Source organism: Lagopus leucura, unplaced genomic scaffold (genome assembly GCF_019238085.1).
Source record: "Lagopus leucura isolate 7727_CA_CO unplaced genomic scaffold, USGS_WTPT01 Super-Scaffold_806, whole genome shotgun sequence".
Lineage (NCBI taxonomy): Eukaryota > Metazoa > Chordata > Aves > Galliformes > Phasianidae > Lagopus > Lagopus leucura.
This window is the reverse complement of record NW_024962260.1, coordinates 478241-502997: the sequence shown is the minus strand read 5'-3', so window position 1 is coordinate 502997 and position 24757 is coordinate 478241. Positions and strand designations below refer to the sequence as shown.

The window sequence follows — 24757 nt, the reverse complement described above, 5'->3', positions numbered from 1 at the left end:
ATGGCCGATCCGCGCCCTCCCCTCTCCGCCCGGCCCCGCCGCCGCCGCCGCCGCCAACCCCGCGGGGCGCCGCGGCCCCCCGGCGCGGCCCCGCTCACGGCTCTCTCTCTTCCTCCCGCAGCAAAATGTTCATCGGGGGACTGAGCTGGCAGACCACGCAAGGTGAGCGCCGCGGCCGCCCCGCACCTGCCGCCGGGGCCGGGGGGCGGCGGGGGGCCGGGGCCGGGGGGCGGCGGGCGGCGAGGAGCCGGGCGGGCCGGGACACCCACGGTGGGCGCTGTGTTTGCAGAGGGCCTGCGGGAGTACTTCAGCCAGTTCGGCGAGGTGAAAGAGTGCCTGGTGATGCGGGACCCGCTGACAAAGAGATCCAGGTGAGGAGGCCGGGCCCGCTCCTCCCTTCGCCCCCGCCGCGGCCCGGCCGCCACTTTAACCAACTTTCTCTCTTCTCTCCGCATCCCCTCTCCTGCCCGGGCTGTGGGGCTCAGGGGCTTCGGGTTCGTCACGTTCATGGACCAGGCTGGCGTCGACAAGGTTCTGGCCCAATCCAGACATGAACTGGACTCCAAGACGGTGAGATGACTTCTCTCATCTCAGGGGTGCGTTGGCCGGCGGAGCGGCTGCTCTCGGAGCAGCCATTGATTGCGGTGTTTGATTTCCAGTTAGAGGTTGTAAACTATCGATTACCGATAGAGATTGATCAGGCCCTTCTCCACCCCACTTATCAGCTGGTAACGGAGCTGCTGCCCGCGCTCCATGCTTGCTATTGACCGCTGACCCAACGTCCGGGCATCGATCCACGGATCCCGGTGGCAGCCATCCTCTTCCCATTGATCGGAGGCCCCTCCGTGAGCCGGGATGCATGGGCCCGGCCATGCTGAGGGTGTTTGGGCAGAGGGTTGCTCTCTCCTGGCAGCCTCGTTCCCCACGGCCCATGCTTTCCCCTCGGCACAGAGCATTCATTGCTCGCGCCCTGGTGCTTTCCCCAGGCGAAGTTTTTGTAACGGTTGCAGAGGTTCAAGACTTTATTGTCTTCGAGCGTGGCCAGTGCCCGCCCATGTGGGCCACCAGCGGTCTCTCCTGCTCTTGCTCTGCAACCCCAGGGCCCCCAGCTGAGCTCCGCGGGAGATTTCAGTGGCGTGTGGCACAGGGAGCTGAGCTGCAGCGCTCAGAGATGTGTGGGCTCAATTTTGGGGGTGGGGGTGAGGTGTCTGAGTGGGAGGTCCCTGCTCCGTGGTTTTAGTGACTTCCCTTTCCCTGGGTTCCTTTTCCATGTTGCTGCCCCGGGGTGAAGGTGAGGGTAGGGATGGGAAGCGGTGGGAGCTGCGTGGGGGTGCTGAGGTGCAGGGAGGTGTTTCCGTGCCAGGCACAGGCCGTACAGGAGTCCAAATGCTCAACTTTACTTGCAGCGTGGCTCGGGCATCCGTGCCTTTATTGTGGAAGAGCAGGACCCCCTTTCTGAGGGTTTACGGCATGGGTTGCAGTGAGATTTATGTCTGTTCTTGTTAAACTGCCTGGCTCGCTCCCTTTGATGTGCACAGGTCCTTCCTCCCCATGGCAGCTCTGGGTTAAGCCTGTCCCAGCCCTCCTGGCCAAGCCTGGGTCCCCAGGACTCCCAAACCTCCTTCCAGCAGTGGTGTAAAGGGAGCTGTGCTCTTGGGGAGGTTTGTGGCGAAGTATTTTGAGGAGGACCCAGGGGTTTTCTTCTGTTTTTTTCTTTCTTTCTTTCTTTTTTTTCTTTCTTCCTTCTTTCTCTCTCACTAACCCATGTAAGCGCAATATCACATCAGCTAGTCCTGGTCAGCGTAGACCCTCTTGGAAAGGCAAGGGATGGAGGTCTGCAGCAGCAGTTCTGCTGACTGGGAGCACAGTGCCATCCCGAGGCTCCATTCTTCTCGCTGCCTCCTGCGCCATGCAGCTCTGCTGTGCGCCATGGGGCTGGGGAGGGACGGCAAGGGGACGGGCGCTGTGGGGAGCAGGCGGCCCCGCGGCAGAGGGCACATGGGGACCGGCCATTGAAATTCCCGGCTGCATCTGCTCCACTCGCCTTCCTGGCGTGGCAGAGAGAATGGGGCTGTTCCAAAGGGTCCTTCCTTTGTTAGGAACTTTGATCCTCCTCCCCAGCCTTTCTGTTTTTCACTTGGGTTGGCTTTCAGCTGTCGGATGTTTTGGGGTGTTCTGCCCAGCGATTGCCGGGTGAGCGGTTGGTGCTGCGGTGCTGCGTGGAGCTCCATCCTCCTTTTGCCTGCTGAAAGGCTCTGCTGTGAGTCACGGGTTAAATGACAAAAACTCATCTGAATCCTAATTTAGGGTTTTATGAAACTATGCAGGAAAAGGCCCGGTGGCCCGAGAGGACAGCCTTCTCTCTGGGCTTGGTGTCTCCTGGTAAACAGCGTTTGATAGACAGTGGCTGCCCAACTTGTTGCTTCATTGTTTTCCAATTCTCCCTATCCTAACGAGTGCTGTTGGCCTGAATCTCCGGGGAAACCTTGTGCTTTTCAGACTTCTCTTTGTTTGTAAGCTAGATTGCAGCAGCCCGTGGGGTTATTTATGGAAATGCTTGATATGAGAATTGGCTTTGCAGTCTCAAGGTAAAAGATTTGCGTGACTTTGTAAAGCTGCAGCTGGCCGCTGCCTTGAGCTTCTTCTTTATGTGCTCTGGGAAGAGCGGGCTCCATGGTGCTGCTTCGCTGACTCGTTTCTTTGTTGCCATTCCTGAGTTTTTTTTTCTGGATTTGCTCTTTTGTGGAGGAGAGATGTAGTGCTGGCAGATGGAGGCAGGGCGGCCGCAGGTGTGCGGTGACCGAGCAGACCCATTGGTGTGGTCTGGGGTTCCCCATCCTACCCTGCTGCAGGGTGCCCATGCCTCCTCTGTGCAGGATCTGCTCCGTGTGCCATGCATCAGAAGCCTGCTGCGCACGCACCTGCAGCATCAGGTACCCCACAGCATCAGTGGGATTCCTGTCCTTAGCGCCTCGTGGGGTGAAGCGAATGCGGTTTGTGCTCAGGTGACTCGTGCTTGCCACAGCCTGACATGGGGTTTTGTTTTTTTGAATGCAATCTGAACAGTTCTGAATGCTTTTGCTCTTAGCAGATTTCTATCTGGGTTTGTGAAAAGGATCTGTTACGTCAGTGGGTGACACTGAAACACAACTCCTCCGGGGCTGTTTGTTTGAACACCAGAAATTAGGGAAAAAGGTACCAGTGCTTTTGCTTTCATTAGACTCCAGCCGCTGAGGAGCGGACCGGTTTTAGTAACTTGAGTCCGGCGCTGAGCTCGCTCCCTCTGCGTGTTCCCAGGGCTGCCCCTGTGCCGGGCGCCCGGCCTCCCTTACCTGCACAATGGCTGCTTGTGCAGAAGAATTCGTGCAATGACTGCCTGCTCCCTCCAGCCAGGGGGACGCGTTATCTCTGCCCAGTTGATCACACTCGGGGTAATGAGAAAATGAGGCCGAGCTTAGCATTGCTGAGTATGAAAGCATCTTCTTGGCAGGAGCTGAATGACACTGGCTGAGAAGTAAAAGACAGTAGATTATTGTTTTTGCTTATTATCTGCCATCAGCCTCCTGGTCTCCTGCCGTCCCCTGTCCTCAGAATTCGCCGTGGGTTTCTGTGCTGGCCAGGAAGCGGCAGGGCGTGCGTGTGTGCAGGAGGGGAGGGACGGCTCGGATGCCCCATGGAGGCACCCAGAGGGTACAGTAATCTGCTTGCGCTTGCAGCCTGGGGAGAGAAGTTTATTTTTGAGTTTATTTGTGCTCTTCACTTTTGCCTCTGTTTACTTACGTGCTGAGTTTATTTATGTTGTAGGCTGTGAGTCAGGATGGAGGTGGGGAAGGCTGGTGGAAGGGGCTGGGGAGGCCGAGCTGCAGGGTGGTGTGGATGAGCAGGAGGGCTGCAAAGCTGAACAAAGCAGTGAGAGGAGCTGAAGTAACACGGCTTCCTTTGGGCTGTTTGAATTGCTGGCGGGTGGGATGGTGCTCTGGGCTGCCCTCTCAGCTGCAGCCCGTCCAAGCACGGGGATGAGCCAGACCTGCCTTTACCACAGGTCTTAAGCTGATTTGTAGGTCTGGATCATCCCTGATGTGATGTAACTTTACAGGAGTTGCTGTAAAAATAGACTATAAAGAAGGAGGAGCACAGGCTTCATGGATGTTTGGTGTGCAGCTGCATGCCCAGCTTTGTGGTGCTGTGAGGCCGACGCAGGCACGTGCTGCATGCAGCTCATCCATGCTGATTCCAGCACAACGAGCAGCACCTGGATGGGGTGCAGAGCCCGGCGGCTTGGCCAGCAGCAGGTCTGTGCAGCAGCTGAGCAAGCACAATGGAGGGCTCGGCCCACAGAGGGGAGGCATTGCTTCATTGTGTGCAGTGTGGCCCATAGGAGAGGGGCAGCACGCTGCCCTGCAGCCACAGCTCCTGCTTGTCTGCAGCTCTGGATCCCTGTGTTTAATTGGTAGCGTCCTGCCTGCTCTTTTATTTCTTCGTCCTCTGGTTTTGGGGTGAAACGTTGGGCTTTTTGCCTTTTTTCTACCCTGTTGTTAACAAGGTGAGCTCTGTGCTTGTAGATAGAGTGAAGGGGGAGGGAGAGCAAAAAGGCAAAAGAAAGCACTTCTAATATGACCCTGATGATGGAGGGCACCCGGGGGCAGGCTGAGCGGGAGGGTGCAGCCGAGCCTGTTAATCCCAGCACGTGATGGGCTGTCGGGTGCTGTCTGGCCAGCGCTCAGCTGGAGACAGACTGCTGCATGCTGGGACTTGTAGTCTCCGTGGGTTACACCTTACCGAGCAGGGAAGATGTCTGCAGCCTGCTTCTGTGCACTTCAGGTAGATTCTTTGGCTATTTAGCAAGGTGCCGCGTGGGTGGAGACAGCTGTGCACATGGAGGAAATGCCGTGTTTGTAAATAGGCAACAAAAGTGTGTTCACCTCTTTTTTGTCTTCTCTTTCAGATTGACCCGAAGGTAGCGTTCCCCCGCCGAGCACAGCCCAAGGTGGGTTCTGTGGGCAGACATTGCCCCTCCAGGGTTGCAGCTGGTGGTGGTGAATTTTGTTCTCTGTGTGGGGTTGCAGTGCATGCAGCAGAGTCATTCTCTTGGTTTGCTTGGAGCTGCTCCTTTCAGGTGTGCAGTGCGGTGCTGGGGTCGTGTGTTGCTGCAAGAACCAGCATCCTCCCTCGGTTATACTGCGGGATGCAGTAGTTACAAGTGGTCAAATAAATTCTGCCCAGGGTGAACCTGGTCCTTTGGAAGTTGCAGTCGGTGTCTGGAAGTTGCAGGCCTAAGGAGACACAGGACAGCTCTGTGCTGTGATGTGATATAGGTGGAAAAGGGAGTCGTATGTACAGATGTGTGAATGAATATGTGTATGGCAGGGAAGGGGTGAAGGATTTCATTTTGTGAAGTGGCCTTGTGCATTCAGTGCTGGAAAAGGCAGAAGGAATTTGGTATTGGGCCTTGGCTGCAAGATTGGCATTGAAGTGAACAGTTGCAGGAACTCTTTCCAGGTGTGCAGCTAGAGACTTCTAACTGAGGATCCAATAGCAGGCTGGATACTGCTATTAGGCTTTGGATCTCCTTTTAGGTTTGTTCTTAGATGGGAGTTTTGAAGTTCAGGATCTCGATTCCGTGTGCTGTCACAGGAGGAGGAGCTGGGCAGAGAAGCAGTGTGAAGAAGCACAGAGGGAGGAGAAGGCTGGTGCTGGAGGGAAGTAGGGGGGATCAGGCACAGAGAACAATTGGTGAGCAGGTATCCCAAGTAACTGAAGCCAGGAAGCACATGGTAGGAATTGGGTTAATTCCATTAAGCAGTTTGGTGACAGAAGGTGCTTTAGTGTTAGAGTGGGCTGCTCTCCAAGCCAGGGAATTGCTGTGGATTAGCCCTATGCTCCTTGGGGTAATTAGGACCATGTGTTCCTCTGAGAGCAGGGGTGTAGCCAAGCAGCTAAGGGGAGGATGCAGCTGGAGAGCCAGTTGAAAGGATGTTAGTGTGTCTCAGCCTGGCAGCAGTGGCCCCTCTCAGGGTAGTTAGTTTGTTCCCTTGTCCCAGCAGTATGAGCGAGAAGTGGCAGAGAGGTCTTTTTGCTTTCTTGCAAAGCCAAACAAGATTCAACTGGGAGGTGACTGGGCAGTGGTATGTGATGAGTCTTATCCCATTCAGCTTGGGTGCTGTGCAGTTAGGTAGCTAGGATGGTAAAGCCTGGAGAGCTTACCTGTGCTGCAGCCTGTCTTCCTGCTTTGGGAAGCGGTGCATGCTTCTCCAGGGGAGCCTGGAAGAGGCTGGGTGTGTGAAGCAGTAGGGCTGTGGGAGGAGCTGGAAGGCCGGGGAAGTCGAGGTCTGCTCCTCTGGGGTGCAAAGGTGCCAAGGCGGCGGCTTGGTGAGAGGAGAGGCTGTAGTGTGCTGTGCATGGAGGAGATGGAGTCACTGAGCTGCTGTGGGCATTTGGGGCGCTTTGAGTGGGTGGGAGATCGACTGCAGCAAAGAGGCAGCCGCCTCCTGGCAGCAGAGGGTGAGTTAGTGGCCTTTGGAGTCTCATTCTCCACTTGCTCTCAGTTTATTTGGTGAATTCCTGTCCTTCCCTTTTCCAGATGGTGACCCGAACGAAGAAGATATTTGTGGGTGGTCTGTCAGTGAACACTACTGTGGAGGATGTGAAACAGTATTTTGAGCAGTTTGGGAAGGTAAGTCTCTTGAGTGGTGTTGGATCAAAGCTTTTGCTTCTGGGGCAAGCAGGAGTTTTATGAACTTTTGGAGGCGGGATTAGGAGCCTGCAAGTCTTTTGCATGGGGTTAAGTAAATTGAAGGTCAGATACAGAGGTTAGGGAGCTGCAGTGTGTTTGTAGGGGCCGTAGCCCTGTGCAGATTTGAAACAAAGAGCTTGTGGTCGTTCCTGCAGTCGCTAAGACCTGGGTTAAGGGAAATGGCTTTCCATTTTTTTCCCCCTGTTTGGAGGTTGGTGATGGGATTTTGGTCCTGTAGATTTCTTGTTTGTTCAAATGCTGAAGGATGATTTGGAGACACTCTTAACAGGGCTGCTGCAGCATCAAACCTGTGATTTTTGGTCTGTTTTTAAGCCTTGTGATTGGTATTTCTGTAATCTTTTATTAAAATAAGCCTTTTTGTCCTGAAACTTCCCCTGCTGATTCTTGGGCAAGTGCTGATGTTGTTTTTGGATGTTTGAAGAAAAACTGGTGTAATTGCTATGCCTTGTGTTGCCCTGGGACTTCTGTGCCAGCTGGTGGCTCAGGGGAGAGCGGGCTTCTGTGGATTGAAGTTGTTTGTGCCCTTGCTCTGTGGCAGCCAGGTGTGCAAATCATGAGTAACAAGAGTTGGAGGATGTGCGAGGCTCAGTCTTGGCCTTTCAGCTGTTTCAGGAAGCTGTGAGTGTCCTCAGGAGCAACTCGGTAATACTAGACTGAAGGGTCCCAAGATTTGTGGTGGAACTGATGGGATTGCTGTAGCCAGAAGCTGTGTGTGGTCACTTCTGGGACAGGGCGCTGTAACTGTTTCACTGTTGCTCAGTAGCACTGTGCACTTACTGTTGCTCTGGGGGAGAAAGATTGGATTCTGTAGCTGTTGGGAACTTCCTGCCTGGCCATGGAGACAGAATGTGGTTTGCTGGGTGGAAGCCTGGCCAGGGTGTAGGTGATTACACCCTGGATGTGGAGCTGTGAAGAGTGTGAGGGATGAAGGCTTTGGTACTCATTTTCTTCTGAAAGATTATGCAAAAAGGTGATGCTGTTTTAAGGTACATTAGTTGGTGAACAGGAGGGGAGATTTTAAATCAGTATTGTTGCATAATTGGAAATTCTGGGATGAAAATTTGGAACGAGTGTCAGTTCAGTTAGTTCACCTTTACTCAGCTTCGAAAGCCAAATCTGTGCGTGTTCTGGGATGTTGTCATGGTTGCAAAGTGGAACTTCTTAGTGTTTCTGTTCAGCCCTAAGGGAGTGGTAATGGCAGAAGTTGTCAGAAGTCCTCACAGTTGCTGTTCGTAAGTGCTGTATGGTTTTTATTTTCTGTTAGAAATAAGCAAGCTCTGTTGTTGGGAACTTTCACATGGTGTCACGGAAGGGCTCCACTAAAGGTGGTGTTGTCCACGTGTCTGTCGTCTGACGTCTGTTAGCTGCATGTGTTTCGGTGCTGCTGCTGCTGGACGTGTTCGATAGGAAACCAGAATGTCTTGGCCATAATCCCCTTTTAACCTTCACTGTACCTCTGTTAATTTGAAGCAGAAGGCATATCACCTAGCACTCAGTTTACAAGCAGTTACTGTCTGTTGTTCTAGTTTCAGTTTCTTTCCAGTTCTTTTACATTATCCTCTTGTGTTCCTCTTGTTCAATGGTCACGTGTTGAAAGGTGTCCTGACACCAGGAGACTGGCAAGAACTGGTTGTGTCAGATTGTTTTCCTGGGTCTGGGCAGAAGGGAGAGTTCTGCATAGCTCAGGGTGATTCATTGCTGAAGAACCAGCATCCTGGATGACATCCGGTGCTCGAAGTCTGCATGAGGCCAAATGCAGCTGACCTCTTCTCTTGGGAGTTTCCGTGGGGAGAGGTCAGGGCTGGTCGCATTAACTCTGTTTTTGGGGCAGTTTTCTGACTCATCTGGCTGTATGAGCTGAGGAGGTTCCTCAGAGCTCTGGTGTAAAGCGTGCTTCCTGGCCTTTAGCTATCTTCTAGGCCGTGCCTCAAATAATTCATCAAAGGCCAGGAAAACTGTTTCCCGAGAAATGCTCCGCAGTTGGTAGTTCTGTATGGCTGTTGTGTGGGATCAGTGGAAACACGTTTCAGAGGAAAGCCTCTGTGGCCATCAGAGCTGGGGTTCCGGGCTCAGGATGTGCCTTGCTGGTTTCTAGGGCAAAGAAAAGCCTGTTGCTGCAATTTCAAATGTGAGTCATTATTACGGAGAACACGATTTTGGTGCAAAGGCTCTTCTGGTGTTTGTTGTGATACTCTGAGGCCTCATAGCTTTCAGAGGTTCCTTAAGATCCCTTCTCCAAAGGTATACACTGCACCTGCCCTTCATCTCCTTAATTTAAGACACCTCCAAGTGGGAGGTGAAGCTTCAGTCACATCATCTTAGAAAGCCTCTCTGAAAAAAAAAAAAAAAAGCTGTTCAAGTCATTTGGGATTGGACTGTGACAATCTGAAAAGAGCTGTTAAGGCTGCCCTTCTTGAAGGACTGGCTTTGTCTGTGTTCCTTCTTCTTCTGAGTGACCTCCTGTTTTTCCAGGATCTGACAGGGAGAAAAATCTCTCTTCTTTCCTCCTGTCGGAGAACGGTTAGATTCTGGAAGGGGTAAAATGGGAGACATGCTGTCTTGATTCTGCAAAACCAAGCTGCCAGGTTCCTGGGGGTGACTTGTAGCCAGTCTTCAGTGGCAGATTCGGTGTGGATCTTGGCTTCAGAGAGAGGTTGTCCTCTGCTCAGGCTGCTGGAGGTTACCTTCCCAGTAATCCTGAGGCTGCAGGCCTAAGACTGGCCACCTTGAAACCTTTACATCAGGACAGGTGCTTTTTGAAAAAGACATTCCAGTCTAGCCAGAAAGCATGCGTGTGCTGTAGGAATTATGAGAGGAAGTTCTATGGCCTGCAATGCAGACAAGGTCAAATGAGATTATGGTCATGTTCTGTCATCCAAATGCATGAATTGCATCTTGTGAGTCTACCAAGGTAATTTAGTTGGTACTGGTGTATTTTGGATAAGAAGCAGCACTTGGAGCCTCTAGTGTTCGCTAGCAGGAAAAATAATGGAAGTTTGGTTTCAAAATGAAATGCTTTTCCATTAACAAAAAAATCCCACAAAATTCCCAGGACTGCCATCTCTGTTTTGGCATTTCTCCCAACTGTCCTATTTTTGTTTTGGTTTCTTTCCTTGCCAAGTCCAGAATCTTCTCTGAGCTTTGTAAAATAGAAGTGGCAACAGAAAAATGAAGAAGTGTGAGAAGGAAATCCCTGAGCAATACAAAATGATACAGGGAGAGATGGGCAGGGTAGCACCCCTACTCTTTGTATCAGAATACTTGGTTTTGAGAGGGAAAAAAAAAGGTGATTACAATATGTGAGTGTCTCTGCTTAGAAAAAATACTTTCTTTTTCCCCCAAAACCATGAATGAAAAATATGGGTTGAATGTTTTCATGAGGAGAAAAAACATGTCTTTTTTTTTTTTCTTTTTTTTTTTTTCCGGTTTGTTTTGTTTTAGTGCAGGGAGAGAGACTGAGAAGTGCCTCTCGAGATGGCTTTTGTTTGTCAGGTGCAGCTGCTTGGGCTTTAAACATAGTGGGATCTCTAGGAAACACTTCTGGCTCCAAAACCTGCATCTCTGAGGTGTGAGCTGAGACCATGGGCATACTTTCTAAAGGACAAGATTTTTTTCAATTACATTGACAGTATGGGTAGCCAAATGTCTTGGCTCGAGTTGGAGAGCGTTGGAGATCTTGAGACATCACAAGGAAGTATTTCAACAGCCTCTTTAGATTCAGGGTACCACCCTCATTGAAACCTGAAACAGAAAGAAAGGAGGAAGATATCTTGTAAGTAGCACCTCAGGCATAGCTAATAGCTGGTTCTCTGTCTTGCTCAGCATGTATGAGGATGCTTCTGGAGCTCAAGTCCCAGCTTCCTCCTTTTCTACTTCAACCTGTGGGGATATGTTGTTCTGATTCTTTTTTTTCAGGGGGAAAAGGGCAGCCTATCAGAGTAATTTCTTTGCACTGTTTGGTCTCTGAGCTTGTAGGCAAGGTTACTTTATTTCAAATAATAACTGGGAAAAAACCAAAACAACCTCGTACCATCTTTCTTTGTCAAAGGTTGATTTGATGAGGTTTTGGGGTAGAGAGGGTTGAATAAATGGCAAAATAAGAGGCTCAAAACAAATAAGGTCGATTTTTGTCACAGCCAACTAAAGTGTGAAACCTTTGCCCCAGGATACTGTTGATAAAATTTATGTAGATTCCCAAATGATGGGACAAGTTTGTGGATGCCTTTTCAACACACAGACACCCTCTCAAGTTTGGGAACTCTCTGAACCTCAAATGACTGGAAGCTGAGGGAGAATTCCGGGGTCTGTCTTGTCTTTCCTTTGCCTGTATGTTCTTCTGAAAATGGTTGCTGTTGATGCCTTGGGTGTGCTGGGCAGTGTGGACCTCTCCTCTTACTTGGTTCAAGCTGGCTTTTATCTGTCATTGGTAGAGAAGTTGTTCCTTTCAGAAACTTGAAATGCAGAGGTACTGGAAGGAATGGGAGCCACAGTCTTGTGCTTGGTGACTTTCTTGTGCTTTTGCATTGAGTGAGGAAGAAGTGCAAAAAATTGATTCACGAGGAGGGTTCTGCATGACTCTGATCAGCTGTGGTTCCAAGAGTGCTTGAAAAGTACTTGAAGACAGTCTGCATCCCTCCTTGGGCTTGCAGGTGATCCGCACATTTGGATGAGCTGCTCATGAAACCTCAGCTTGTCAGTAAGGCAGATCGTGCCCAGAGAGAGACCTGCTCTCTCTCTAAAAATATCCTGGAAGCAAGCAAGAAAAAAAAATCTGCTGAGGTCAGAGTATGATTGTGACCTTTAGGTTGCCATCTAATACTCGGTCTAAATTCTGGACCGTTTGCTGAAGATAGATTCTGAGATGTCACTCAGGCAAAAGCTCTACTGCTGCCCTGAGCAAGAGAAAAAACACTGCATCTTGTGCACTGGTTTTAATGACAGTTTGCGTGTCTATCATAAATACATATTTGTGTACAGCTGCCAGAAAAATGGTGTGCTTGGCTTGGATATGTTAAATGAGTTTTCCTGCTGACTAATTGGAGAACCTTTAGATACTGATGAGAGTTTCTTTAAAGGAAAGAAAGTTTCCTGCTCTTGTGGTAGACATGATTTCCCTCACTTTGGATTGGGAAGCTGTTTAATTAATTAATCTTTAATCTGCCATTCTCTGGAAATTTCAGGGATCAAAGCTACTTGTCAACCTGCTGTGGATTTCCAAACTGGATTTTGGATTTTCTTCCACAGATCAGAGGGCAACTTATGCAAATTCTGACACGTAACAGGGTTGCAATGAACAGATGGGGAGGGGAGGAGAAGGGGAATCTGATCACCTCTCTTGTGGCAGTAGGCAGTTTGGCTGGTGGTAACAAAGCCTCTGGAACAAAGGGTACTCTGTGCACCGCATCTGGTAGGCAGATAGCCAAAAATGCTGGAGCACTAATGGTCATTCAGGTCTTTGGTGGTTCATTTGATATTTGCCAGGTGCCCCCAGTGCAGTCTGAGAGCAGGAAAGAACACCTGGAAAGGCTGCCTGCTCACCTGTGGCACAGAGTGGGCTCTGTCTGTTGGCTTAGTCCCGTTCCCAGAGTTTGGAGAATGGTTCTGCAGAAAAGAGGAAGAAAGGAGGAGAGCCTGGTGCCATGTGGGTGCTGCTCCATGGAGTTAGGCTCTGGGTTGGTGCTGTCTCCTCCTTAGAATCAGCAGAATCAACCTGCCCTGTCTGAGCAGCCAGGAGAACCTCTCTGGTTGCCAATGCCCTCCCTTGGCTGAGTGGTTTCTAGATCATTTGGTTTATGTTTTCTGTGTTGAAGTGCCTCGCCAGCTATTATTCTTTTACCTTTTTGCCAGTATGTTGCCATGGTTCCTTCTAGGACCAGTGAGCAGTTCAGGTAGAAGGAACCTGTCTCTGCAAAGCATTTGCTTGAACATGTACAACTTTCTTTAAGATTTGCCTGTATGGAAATGCACCCAACTTTTCTCATCAAATCTGTGTACAATTTTTTTTTTTCTTTTTAATCTGAGACTGTCATTGGCTTCCTCATGCAGAGACCTATGACTGTCTCAGGAGTGATAGTCGAGTGGGACTGGGTCACTTAAAGCAGTCAGGCCTTTTGGCCAAGAGGGATCGTACAGCATTTTGTTTTGTACGTCTCCTGTCTGGGCACCTGGATGTTTTGGCTGCTTTGGTGGAGGTTCTCTTTGTGAAACCCATCTTTGTGCTGGTGCAAGAAGGGCCTCTCCATCTCTTGTGCCCACCTGCAGCGATGCCAAATCCCTGCAGGATGAGGAGAGGCTCCTCCCCAGGAGCAATATATGTGTACGTGTTTCAATTTGCTGTATGCTACCCCTCACTGAGCCGAAGCCTTTCTTCCGCTTCCATTTGGTTTCCAAAGCTCAAGAGTGGTGATGTTACCTTTGGGGTAAGGCTCAGGGATGTGGTACCTACAACTCCTACTGCCACGTGCCTCTCACAGCCTGATCTCCTGCGGTGCAGCTCCTCAGCAGGTACCAGAGCTGTGCCCTTCTTTCTCCTCCCTGCTTGACCCTCGTGGCGGCACCCAGGAGGCACCATCCGTCCGCGGCCCGCAGTTAGCAGACCTTCAACTTGTGCCCTCGGCTGCTGGGCAGCTGCAGCCCGGACCAACAAGCCAAAGTGTTCCCTGAGCGAGCCTTGGCCGCGGAGCTCAGCAGCTTTCTAGTAAAGAGATCTGCTGCTTCGGCCGTGTTTAAAGAGTTGAAACAAATATTTATTTAAGGGCGGGGGGGAGGAGGAGAAGGACGATTCACCCAGCGAGAAAGCCTTTGTCCAAGTACAGCTTTGGTCACAGGTTGATCCCGCACCCTGCAGCAACGAACGCGGGCCGTCCGTGAACCGCGCGCTTCTCGCCCCGCAGTCCCTGCCGGCTGAGCCGACATGGCGGCTCCTTCCCGCCGCCTTCCACTTTCCCCTCTGGGCGCCGCCGGCCGCTCCTCGCTCCCTCTCTCCCCACGCGGACGAGAGCGGGCGCCGCGGGGCGGCTTTGTGCGGGCCCGGCCGCTCGCTCTAATCCGGGAGGCAGCTGCGATTGGCGGCCGCGTTGCCGCGGAGACGGCCCCGCCGGCGGCCGCCTTTGTTGGGGCCCGGCGCGGCCCCCGGCGGGGGGCCCTGGGGGGGGGGGGGGGCCGGGCCCCCCCCGCGGGGCCCGGCCCGCCCCGCCCCCCCCCCCCCGCGGCCCCCCCGGCCGGGGCTCCTCCGCGGGGCCCGGCTTCACCTCTGTGAAGGGCGCCGGGAGCCTCGCGTGTGCGCGGGGCTGAGGAGAGGTGCCGGTGTCCTACAGTCTCGTTGTACCTCGTAACGGGAGGCGCGCTGTGTGCCGTGCCACGGCAGCCTGATTTCAGAGCTCGAACTTAAAAGGACCCCACCGTGGCAGGCTCGGCTCTCAGCCTGCAGGCTATGGGATGGAGCTGCTGCCCTTTTCCTGTCTCTGAGCGCCGTTGCCATGAGCTGGTGGTGTGTGTTCAGATGCGCTGGGCTCTGTGAAGAAGAGCGGCCAGTGCCGATCTGCCTTTCCCTGAGCTGCACGGGGGGGTGGATCTGGCCTAAACCAATAAAAATACTCGGTAAAACCTCGAAATATGTTAAGCCACTTCTACTTTCCCCTAGCACAGCTGCAAAGGGAGATGGGGCACCATGCACTGCGCTGCTACCGGCCCTCAGCTCCCGGGGAATCACCCCAGCTGGGTGTAGGGCCACGTGCCCTGTGCCCGCCTTGCCTTTTGCGGGTGCTGTGTTGGCAGAGGGACACCAGGGCAGGAGGAGCGGGAGCCAGGTTGTCTGTTGTCACCTCGCTTGTGTAGGGCGGATGTGTCGGACAAGCCCAAGGGCATCGGTGCTGACATCTGTCTGCTCGTGGTGGTGCTGCTGGAAACGTGAGGAATGGCTCCTGCCATCATCAGGGCGCCGAGCCGGGTGCCCTATTTGTTGGTGTGGGGTTAAGGGGAAGAGCTCTGCCTGTGCCCGTGCTGCAAAGCGGCGGTGCAGATGTGGGTTGTCCCACTGCAGAGGCGGCGAGCGGCTGCATGGCACATGGGAGTTGCTGGACGCAGAGTGCCGTCACCTCCCCCGAGCACTTGCACGTCCAGTTTCATAATCGGATTAAGGCAGTGGTATTAGAGAGGAGGGATGGGTCAGTGGGACAGGTTTACACTGGGGCTTACACAGAGGGGATTGAAGTATATTTTTTAACCCTGCTCTGCCTGACCTGCGGCGCGGTGCAGATGTGTCTGTGCAAGGAAACGCCCAGCGGGAAGATGGGGGGAAAGTGGCACCAGGCAGCCATGCGATGCGCTGGGGGGGGGCTCGGCTCGCCTTGCTGGGGGGAGAGCAGCCCCTGGTCCTGGGGGATGGGAGCCGTCCGCCCCTCCCCCCGGGAGGCAGCCCTCGCTCAGGCCTTGCAGTAAATTTGCTCTAATTACAGCCTCCAGCAGTGGGAAACCTCACTTAGAGGAAAGGCTCCTCGGGGTGGGGGCGGGGGCCGCTTCCCAGCTTTCCCAGGCAGGCTCTGTTGTCTGAGGCCTCCGCTTCCCCTGTCGCTGGGAGGCCCCTTATTCCTCTCCCCTCTCCAGCTTTGCTTCTCTCCCCCCCTTTAATTCTCCTCTCCTTTGAGGCTGGGATTTGGGAACAATGCCTTCCCTGCTCTTTGCCCCCCGGCTGGAGCCGCAGGCAAACAATTGGGGTCGCTGGCTGTGGCGTGGGGAGGGGGGGTTTGGTGGGGCCTGGGGCCGGGCCGAGGGGCTCAGCCCAGCAGCACCTGCCCCAGGCTGGGGGAGCTTCAGTTGTGAAGAGGGGAATGGCGGCCTGGGCTGTGGGATGAGCCTGGTGCAGTACCAGAAGCATAGTTTGCACACACCCTGTTTCCTTCGTGCGGGTGGGAAATCTTGTCCTTATTCCCTCTGGTTTGGGGAGGCCAGGTCTTTGTAAATATGTCAGTGGTGCTTGTGACAAGAGCAATAATCTGATCGGAGCCCTTCTCTCTGCAGGTGGATGATGCGATGCTGATGTTTGACAAGACGACCAACCGACACCGAGGTGAGAGCGATCTCCTGGCTGTAGGAGTGGGAAGCAGGGAGGGTTCCCCTCCTGCCTGAGTAGGGAGGGGTTGGTATCCCAGCAGCAGGGCACACAGGTCGCAGCTGCTCTTTATCTTGCCTCCAATTGCCCCATCCTTTTGCATCTGCATCCTTTACCAGCATCCCTTGCAGCACAGAGAGCTTTTGTCCAGTGCATTTCCTGTGCTGTAAACTGGATGAGTTGCAGATATGTGAGAGCAGGCGGCCCCCTTCCCTTCCCACTTACCTCTGTGGCTCCAGCCTGCAGTGTGTCTTACCTTGTCCTGCGTAATCCGAGCTCCAGGAACGCTGACATGAGAGCCTTGAAGACTGCCTGCTTCTCACCCCTTCCTCGGCACGGAGCCCACTTGTGCTCCCAGGTCACCTTTTCTTACCCGAGTCCTGGTGGAGTCTGGTTACAGGATGGGAACAAGGCTGCAGTATTTGCTGTGTCTGGACCCAACCCATCCATGGGTATCCTTGTCTCCTATCCTCCAAGTGTGTCTTCAAACTGCCTCGGTGTATGGCAAGGGTTGACACCCATATTGCATTAGTTCAGAGCTTTATTGACAACTGGTCTTGGCATCTTCCAAATCAGGGCCAGTAGCAGCCCTGTGCTAGGCCACTGTCTGGGTTGTTTGAAGCACTTCCAAGCACCTCTGCCCCCACATCAGCAAAGGGACGCTTCATTCTGCTTTTGCTACACTTTGTACAGAAACAGTGGGGTTTTTTTGGTGTGGGTTTTTTTTATTTTTTTCAAAAGCCATTAGATCTGTTCTGGTTGCCTGCCTTAAGGTGTTGTTCCAGCTTCATCCTAAAAGGGAATAAATGGTGTAACCCCTGTTACTCCCTGGGTACCTTCCAGTCAGTAGTTAACAAAAGAATTGTTGGGCATTTCAGAAGGAACAGGGAGAGCTGCATGCTGCCATGTCAGCAGTGTGTGGTGCAGCAGGCCTGGCGGAGGTTTGGCTGGTCTCAGGGCTCATTTTGGCATCAGGATTTCACTCTTGAATTCCTGAGGCCGCCTACCCATAGATGTTGAAATGAATGGTCCGTAACTACCTGGACACAGACAGACAGGAAGAGTTTATGGAGAGTGATTTCACATGTAACATGGAAAAAAAAAAGTGGGGTTCAAAGTAGTGGATCTGTTCTTAAAAGTTATTTTAAAGCACCATGAAACAGGCCAGTTCTGGAAAGTGGGAAGCGGAAAGCTCTGCTTAGTGCTGATCTCGTTATGTAGCAAATTTAGAGATCCTCCACCTTCAGATTTCAGAGAGAGCTGCAGTCAGCTAAACTTAGTCTGCCCACCCTAGGTGGTGTTTGCCAAAAATGTCAGCAGAGGATTTTGTGAGAGAAAGGTGCAGGCATGAACTAGGGATATGCTGTCCTGTCTTATGACAGAGGCTAAACTTACTTGGATGAAACTTTGCAAATCCGTTTGCTTGTAGTTTATCTGTCCAGCTCTGTCTTGCTCTGTACAACTGCACTGCTGGTATTTGCTTGCTTGTACCACTGGTATAGTAGTGGCTGAAGAGGAAACATGCAGGTTGTTATTGCTGGCCTGGTGCATTTAGCATGGATGGGGATGTCCTGGCAAGCAGCTGTTCATTTCTTCAGCTCTCTTTGTGTGAGCGTCTGCTGGGATCCTCCCCAGCATTATCAGCCATGTGGTTTGTCTTGCAAATAGTTAAGTTAAAAAGCAAAACAAAACTTGGTTTTGAAAGCGGTTGGGTTCAGAGACGGTGGGAGGTACAAAAAGAGAAGGAAAGGGGAATCCATATGGGATGGCCATGTTTTCTTCCACACAAAGGCAGGATTTGCTGGAGAAGGAAGATGAGGGACAGCCGTTTTCAAGGGCTGGATTGTACTTCCATGAAGCCTGTGGCTCCTTTTCTTCTACCAGTAAGAGAGTGTAGGTAATGGGATCCAACTTTGTAGAGCTCTGGCCTGACCAAGAAGTTTTGCCTTTTCTTCAGGGTTTGGATTTGTCACATTTGAAAGTGAAGACATTGTGGAAAAAGTATGTGAAATCCACTTCCATGAGATTAACAACAAAATGGTGAGTGCCTGGGACAGGTGCTGATGCAGGGCAGTGGCACAGGGGCAATGTGTGAGGTATTTTCTCTGTTGCTAGAAATTGATTCTTCTCCCCGCTACAGCCAGTCTGGAAAGGAAACATTGTGCCGTGAAGCAGCACGATGGGGAGATGGCTGAGCTGCTAGTAGGAATTGCAGTTCTTGTGGGTTTTGAAGTTACAGAAAGAAACCTCTTAGCAGCCCAGTAAGGAGCAGAATGTTACCTTTATTTGGAAGTGAGGAAAATGACTCTTTGAGGCCCTTGTGCAGGGCCAAGTGCGGAACATGGAGGGCAGGAGAAGAGTAGTGTCTGAGCTCCTCTGTCTGTTGTGTCTGCAGAGCAAAGGGGAGGCTGGCAGCATGCAGGGCGCCTGGGGAAGGACACGGGGACTGGCTGGTGGCACTGGCTGGGGCTGAGAAGTGCTATCCCAGTAGCAGCCTGGCCAGCACACAGCCTAGGATCTGTGTGTCCCAGTGGGAATGCTCTGTGCCAGGCACAGCCAGGTCTGATCTTCACTTTCTTGTGGCAGGTGGAGTGCAAAAAAGCCCAGCCCAAGGAGGTGATGTCCCCAACAGGCTCAGCACGAGGGCGGTCCCGAGTCATGCCTTACGGGATGGATGCCTTCATGCTTGGGATCGGCATGCTGGGTAAGCTTCAGGACGGATCTCGTCCCCAGCTCCCGGTCGTGCCCGGCAGCAGCTTAGAGGTTTTATTCTGTGAGCACTTCCTGGCGCGCTGAGCCGAGCAGGGCGGCCAAGGGCAGCTCTCCCTGGTGCGGGGCTGGGGACACTGGGAGCATCGGGACCGTTTGTGATCACAACTTGCCCTCTGGTGGCACCTGGAGAAACTGCACACTTGTCTCTGCTGTCCTGCGTTAGGGAGGAACTGCCCGGAGGGAGCCCTGTGCCCTCCGGAGCTCAGTTTGTGTTCCTGCAGTGTGATAATGTAATTCTCTGATGGCCAGCGTGGAATAGGATGTAGGTTATTCCACATTCAGTTCAGCTGTGCCCAAATATCTTCCTCCTGCACTTCTGTAGGCTTTCTGATGAATTAGTTCAGGTAGCCACTGAACAAAACTCCTACAAGGGCATATTTTCTCCCCGGTGTTTTCACTTGATTTACTGAAGGAGAACAAATCTCCAGCCCATGGTTTGCATTTTCCGAGCCATCTGAATTTTCAAGTAGCAAGGCTCAAGCTGAGTCATTGCAAAGTCCACATTCTTGCTTCTTAGGAGATCTCAAATCAAATATTCATCTCTGAGTCGATGTCCTGTGTTCCCATAGGCCTGTAGGGGTGGATGGCTTCCTGGGAATGGGAGGCATTGTGCCCAGCACCAGGAAGAAGTACTCTGCCTGTGTTTGCCCGGCGCCTCTGAGTGACTCAGAGCTATTCAGCCTTTCAAATGCCACCACCTCCCTGATCTCCTGTTCCTAAATGCATCTGATGCATCAGAAAGCCTTAGTCTGCAAGCTGTGAGCTTCTGAGAAGGAAACCTCCATGTCCTTACATGTTTGCAGTGACGAAAAAAATCTGATGGGCCTGTTAAAGCTCAGATTCACATACATCCTGTTCTCTGCCTCAGCAGTTTCTTGGGTTTTCTGCTATTAGTCCTGTTTGTTCTAACACTGCCTTGCTGCATGTGAGCAGCTAGTCACAGAGCTCACTGCGAGCTTGCAGTAACAGCACTTTTCTACTCCCCCAGGTTATCCAGGCTTCCAAGCTGCCACCTACGCGAGTCGAAGTTACACTGGCATTGCACCTGGTTACACTTACCAGTTCCCTGGTGAGTGGTGCTCCCTGCTCGGTATTTTTGTCTGCCTGCAGGTGATGGGGTTCTCTGGCATGATCCGTGACCCAGGCTGTGCCCCTTTTACCCTCTTCCCTGTTTGGTCTTTGTTTAAATTGGAGACGGATGTGGAAGGGGGAGGGGAAAAGCCCTGGAATAGGTGGGAGCAGCCTGTCCTTCATTAGGATTATCCTCACACCCCAGTGACAGGAAAAGCCCTAGGCTGCTCTGATGCCCTTCATGTTAGCCTCCTCTGTAGGGCTGCTGCTGTTACACAGGAGGGCCCCTGCAGCTCTGCCTGTCTGCTGCCTTTATGTGTGTCTGTCTCTCTTTAACAGAGTTGCCACTGCTCTGAAAATAACACAGGAGTTTGAAGTGTAGCTTTTCATGGGCTTGGGAACTGCTGGGCACCCAAAATAGAGATGTCTGAAATGTTATTTGCTTTCTGAACAGTGCCTGGGCTACTTCTAGCCCCTGGAGAACATCTGCTGGGGTGGTGGGCTGCAGGCCCCCTGTGTACTGGGTAGTGTCAAGCTTCTGGCCCCACCATGTGCTCAGAGCATGGACCCTGCAATCAATGGCTGGAACCTGCTGTGCCACAGCTGCTCCAGGCTGAACGGGGCCTCTTCTCCTCCCCCTCCTCTGTGGTCGTGGGGATTGAGGCAGAGCACACTCAGAGAAAAGACCATCTTGCTATTTTCTAGAGAAGTGGCAACTCTGAGCATCCCTTCCTGACCTCAACTCTGAATTTAATGATTTATATATGAAATCTTGGTGTTAGGGGCTGGAAATGGGCACTTGTCTCTTTGCCTGTGGTGAGCCCAGGCTGTCTGTGGCTGAAAGTTGCTGTTGCCTCCTAGCTGCCTGGAAGCTCTGTGAGTCCAGTTTATGGCTCTCGGTCATTGTGGTTTGGAGTGATTCATTATAAAAACCGTGCCCAGCTGAGTCTGGCACACACTGAGCACCTACTGCCATTGCAGCTGAGAGGTCAGATCTGATGAGTTGTGGAGCAGTGCTCCAGGGCAGGCCTGAGGCTGCTGAGCTGGGCCACAGGTAAAGCTTGCACTTGCTCTGCCTTGCCAGATTTGTTCTGAGGATAAATAGATCCTTAAAGCCTCTGGGGCAGGAGTCCAGCACCTTTCAGCACCAGTTATAAATTAGTTTAGAAATGGCACTGCCTGGTTGCAGCTTGGCTGCAGGCTGCTTCTCCAGCAGCCCTGGCTGCTGTCTGTGTGTGGGGTCTCCTTCGGGGCGTTTGACAAGTTCTTAAGCTGTCTTGCATTTCATTTTTAGAGTTCCGTGTAGAGCGGACCCCTCTCCCGAGTGCCCCCGTCCTCCCTGAGCTCACAGGTCAGTCCCACTCATTTCCTAAACTCACAAGGTGGGAGAAGGGGGCTTTGGGCTGTTCCAGTGGTGTTGCTGCTCTGCAGCCTGGCACAGTTATACTGGAAATGTTTCTTATTTCTTCTTCCATCTGTACAGGCTCTATTGAAAGCTGGGGCTGGAAAGGTGGAGAGGGAATGAGAGCCCAGGGCATTGCCTCTGGGAAGGGCAGTGCAGGTCATACCAAGTAAAGGCATGTAATTCCTATGTGGCATTTCCTGCTGCTTGCCTCATTTTAGCTCCTTGCCCTGGGCTGGATGTAAACCAGAGCTGGAAAAGTCCAGAGGGCAGGGTGGCTTCTCAAAGGTCTACAAATGACCTTAACCTGATCTGCATGGATAAGTACTGCACTGCTGGGAGGGAGGAGAAGGTGTGGGGCACTCCTCGTCACTCTACACATCCTGCACAAGGAAATAAGTGAAGTCCCACAGCCCATAGGGTACTGTGGATAGAAGTGGAAACAGAGGGCTGTTCTCCAGGGACTAGTCCTGACTCAGTGTCCTGACAGTGGAAATACCCTCTGGATCCTCAGCCCCGGACCACGTACAGTGTTTGCTGTTTGGGTGATGCTCCTTCTATTGACTCTCCCTCCCATGGTCATGTTTTCCCCAGCCTTGCTGTGTCCATGGTATTTGTTGTAGATCAGCTTTGTGTAGCTCCCTGCTCCCCCTGTGCCATCTCATTTCCGTAGTGTTCCTCCTCTCCAGCGCTTCCTTGCCCCCACCTGTTTCAGGGTGTGAATCTCTCTGCAATGGGGACGTGGAAAAGCTTCTTGAGAAGCTCTCCTGGATTTATCAGTACAAACAGGATTGAAATCACTTTCTGTGGCACAAAACCATGCCAGTCCTCAGGGAGTTTGCTGAGGTTGGCAGCCACCGAGGCACAAGTTGTCCTAAGGGAAGTAGGAAGAGGTTAAATCCTAGCTTTCCCAATAAAACACTTCCCTGATAACATGTATGCAGCTGCATATGCACCTGACCCCTAACTCTAAGCCTTTTGGTTGCCACACGAAGGAGATTCAGGTCCAGTGTGTACATGCATGATTTTTCCAGCAAACCCCACAACATTTGCAGGGGAGCACTGATGACTTGGCAAAAGTGCTTTTCCCTCCAGGCAGGACTGTGCCTCTCCTTGTGGGTGTGATTGCCTGGGGGCTGCTGTCACTGGCAACCAGGGTGTACCAGGGCTCTGTAAAACAAGAAGTTATTAATGCTGCTCTCCTGGCTGAGTGCCACGGCAGCTTACAGTTCTGAGTGCCTTACTGAAGTACCAGCTGGGGATTGTGGCATTCTTCCCTTGCCATTACGCTTACCTACTGCTAAGCAGCCACTGTGCAGCCTTTTGGCTGGGTCGAGAGCTGCAGTTCCCATGTATAGGCTGGAGCTGGTCCCACACAGTGCAGGGCCCCTTCCATTCCTACAAAGGCCCTGCGAGCTTGAGGGCCCTTGTGCCTTGGAGTGAGTGCTTGTGCTTGATGTCTGTGGGCTTGGCAAGTGGGACTGAGCTGAGGGGATGGCACAAACAGGGATGATTGCCCCAGTGTGCAGGGTGACAGGTGCTTTGTCGTCACGACACAGACCTGTTTTTCTGTAGGCAGACTACAAAAGCAAGAAAGGGTTTTCCTGGAATCAGAATCTGTGAGAAAGCCTGGCCTCCATTCTCATTAAAACCATATTAATTCAGTCGTGTTTTAGGACCTTGAAGCAGTGGTGGGGCAGAAGAGTGGCTGCAAGCAGCCTTTCCTCCCCAGAACAGCATCTCTGGGAGTGTTGCAGAGTTGCAACACACTCATGTTGGCCCAGGGTCTGGGATGAGCAGGAAACCCAGACAGAAGCCCCATATGACGTTTGTTTGAAACAGACTGGTGGTGCCTGCTACTAAATATTCCCTCATAAGCTAGTCTGGATTTCAGCCTTAACAAGATCGATTTGTTCTGACCTCTTTTTATGGTGCTCTGAACAGAATCACAGTGAATTTCACATTCAAGCATGAAATGCTGACCCAGTCATTTTAAGGGCAAAGAGAAACACACTGGCTAGATGCTTCCTGCCCTGAGGGTTGGTTGCCTCTGGCACTAGAGTTGAGAATTAGAACTGCTATGTATAAATTAAGACTTACTGTTTTAATTAAGCCATTTCTAGATCTTGTTCCCTAGGTATATGCTTCCTCTGTTCTATGGTGAGCAGCAAGGGGTTGAGCAGTTCAGGAGGAAAGCTGAGTGGAGAGGTTGGAGAGTCTTGACTGGAAAAATAGGTAGAAAGAAGCTATTCAAATATTAGTATCAAAGGAAAGAGGGGAGGGGATTGTGCTTCAGGACAGAGCTGCTAGCTACTTCCCTGTGCTACTGGATTTCTCCACGTTTATCCAGCCTAAGTCTGGATCTATAGCTTCAGATGTAACTGCACCTTGCAAGATAAGGAGCAATGAATGCATCTGAAACTGCTCTCTGGTTCAGCTCTTCACATCACACCTCGGCTGCTCCAGCAGGTGGGGTTAGCAGAGCATGGCTGGTGTCCCCTCCAGCACATTCACTGTGCGACCAACCCACCCAAGGCTGTGTGCTCCCCGTTCTCATCCACAGATGTGCTGTGTGATGGCTGATGTATCTTTGCAGCCTCGGTATTTTGCAGCAGGAAACAAAGGCTCCTGTAGAGGAGTTCACCATGTAACCTCAGTGCCCCTGAGATGCCTTTTCCTTCCTTTCCAGCAATCCCCCTCACTGCGTATGGACCAATGGCAGCAGCAGCGGCTGCGGCAGCTGTGGTGCGAGGGACAGGTAACTGCCTCTTCCCTCCCTGGCACGGTGTCCCACCACGGAGGTTTGCCATGGGCTGTGGGAGGGGGGTGGGACGGGGTTGCACTTTTGGGATTTTCACTCTGTAGTTTTGCTGCCTCCTTTAGGTTCCACCCCCAGTCGCACCGGTGGATTTCTGGGCACCACCAGCCCTGGGCCGATGGCAGAGCTTTATGGAGCCGCCAACCAGGACTCAGGGGTCAGCAGTTACATCAGCGCTGCCAGTCCAGCCCCGAGCACTGGCTTTGGCCACAGCCTAGGGGTGAGTGTTCCTCACTGGGCTCTTCACAGGGGGAAGGACTGCATCTCCGTGTGGTGATGGAGGCGAGCAGCGATGGGAGCCTGCTTTCTTGTTAAGAGCTGCCACCTGCTGAGCCCCGGGCTGCACACTGCTGGTGCAGGATGCAGCAGTTCACCTGGAGCCTGCGTCCCTGGTCTCCAATGGCTCTCTTCTCAGCCTGGTCAAGGTCCTGATCTCCAGACCTTTCCCTGGTCTGACCCAAGAGCTCATCTTGGCTCTGTCACAGTTTCCTTCAGGTTGCTGGGGCTCTCTGTACCACCTCCAACTGGAGCCAGCTTTCCTAACATCTGGGCCATGACTGAATTTGTGTTGGTAGTAATTTTCCTGGCTTTTTTTTTTTTGTTTGATTAACAGTGAGTTTTATCTCCTTCCATGCAGGGTCCCTTGATTGCAACAGCTTTTACCAATGGGTATCACTGAAGCTGGGGACCAAGGAGGCAGGAGGTAAGAGAACTTCAAACAGGAGTGGGTAGAGGGAGAAGTGACGTTCTGAGCTGGTCCCTGTGTTTGGGCTCCCGGCAAGAGCTGTGGAGGCTGCTGGGAGGCTCGCTGCCTCAATCCAGCCTGTGCAA

General features: G+C 52.3%; 1 protein-coding gene across 4 annotated transcripts in view; it reads left to right on the top strand.

Annotated features, from left to right (window-relative positions):
- The window catches only part of MSI1 (musashi RNA binding protein 1), a 28134-nt gene that overhangs the window by 333 nt on the left and 3044 nt on the right, over positions 1-24757 (top strand). For 2 of the 4 annotated variants that reach the window (XM_042865815.1, XM_042865816.1), the window contains exons 2-14: positions 122-162; positions 290-371; positions 486-570; positions 4946-4987; positions 6581-6673; positions 15773-15821; positions 17821-17903; positions 18450-18567; positions 19624-19704; positions 21001-21057; positions 23798-23866; positions 23992-24146; positions 24564-24629. In XM_042865815.1, coding sequence (XP_042721749.1) covers positions 122-162; positions 290-371; positions 486-570; positions 4946-4987; positions 6581-6673; positions 15773-15821; positions 17821-17903; positions 18450-18567; positions 19624-19704; positions 21001-21057; positions 23798-23866; positions 23992-24146; positions 24564-24605 — 997 coding nt within the window. In that variant the 3' untranslated portion in view covers positions 24606-24629. Of the gene's footprint in view, positions 1-121; positions 163-289; positions 372-485; positions 571-4945; positions 4988-6580; positions 6674-15772; positions 15822-17820; positions 17904-18449; positions 18568-19623; positions 19705-21000; positions 21058-23797; positions 23867-23973; positions 24147-24563; positions 24630-24757 lie in introns of all 4 variants that reach the window. The other 2 variants (XM_042865812.1, XM_042865813.1) reach the window with 1 other exon arrangement.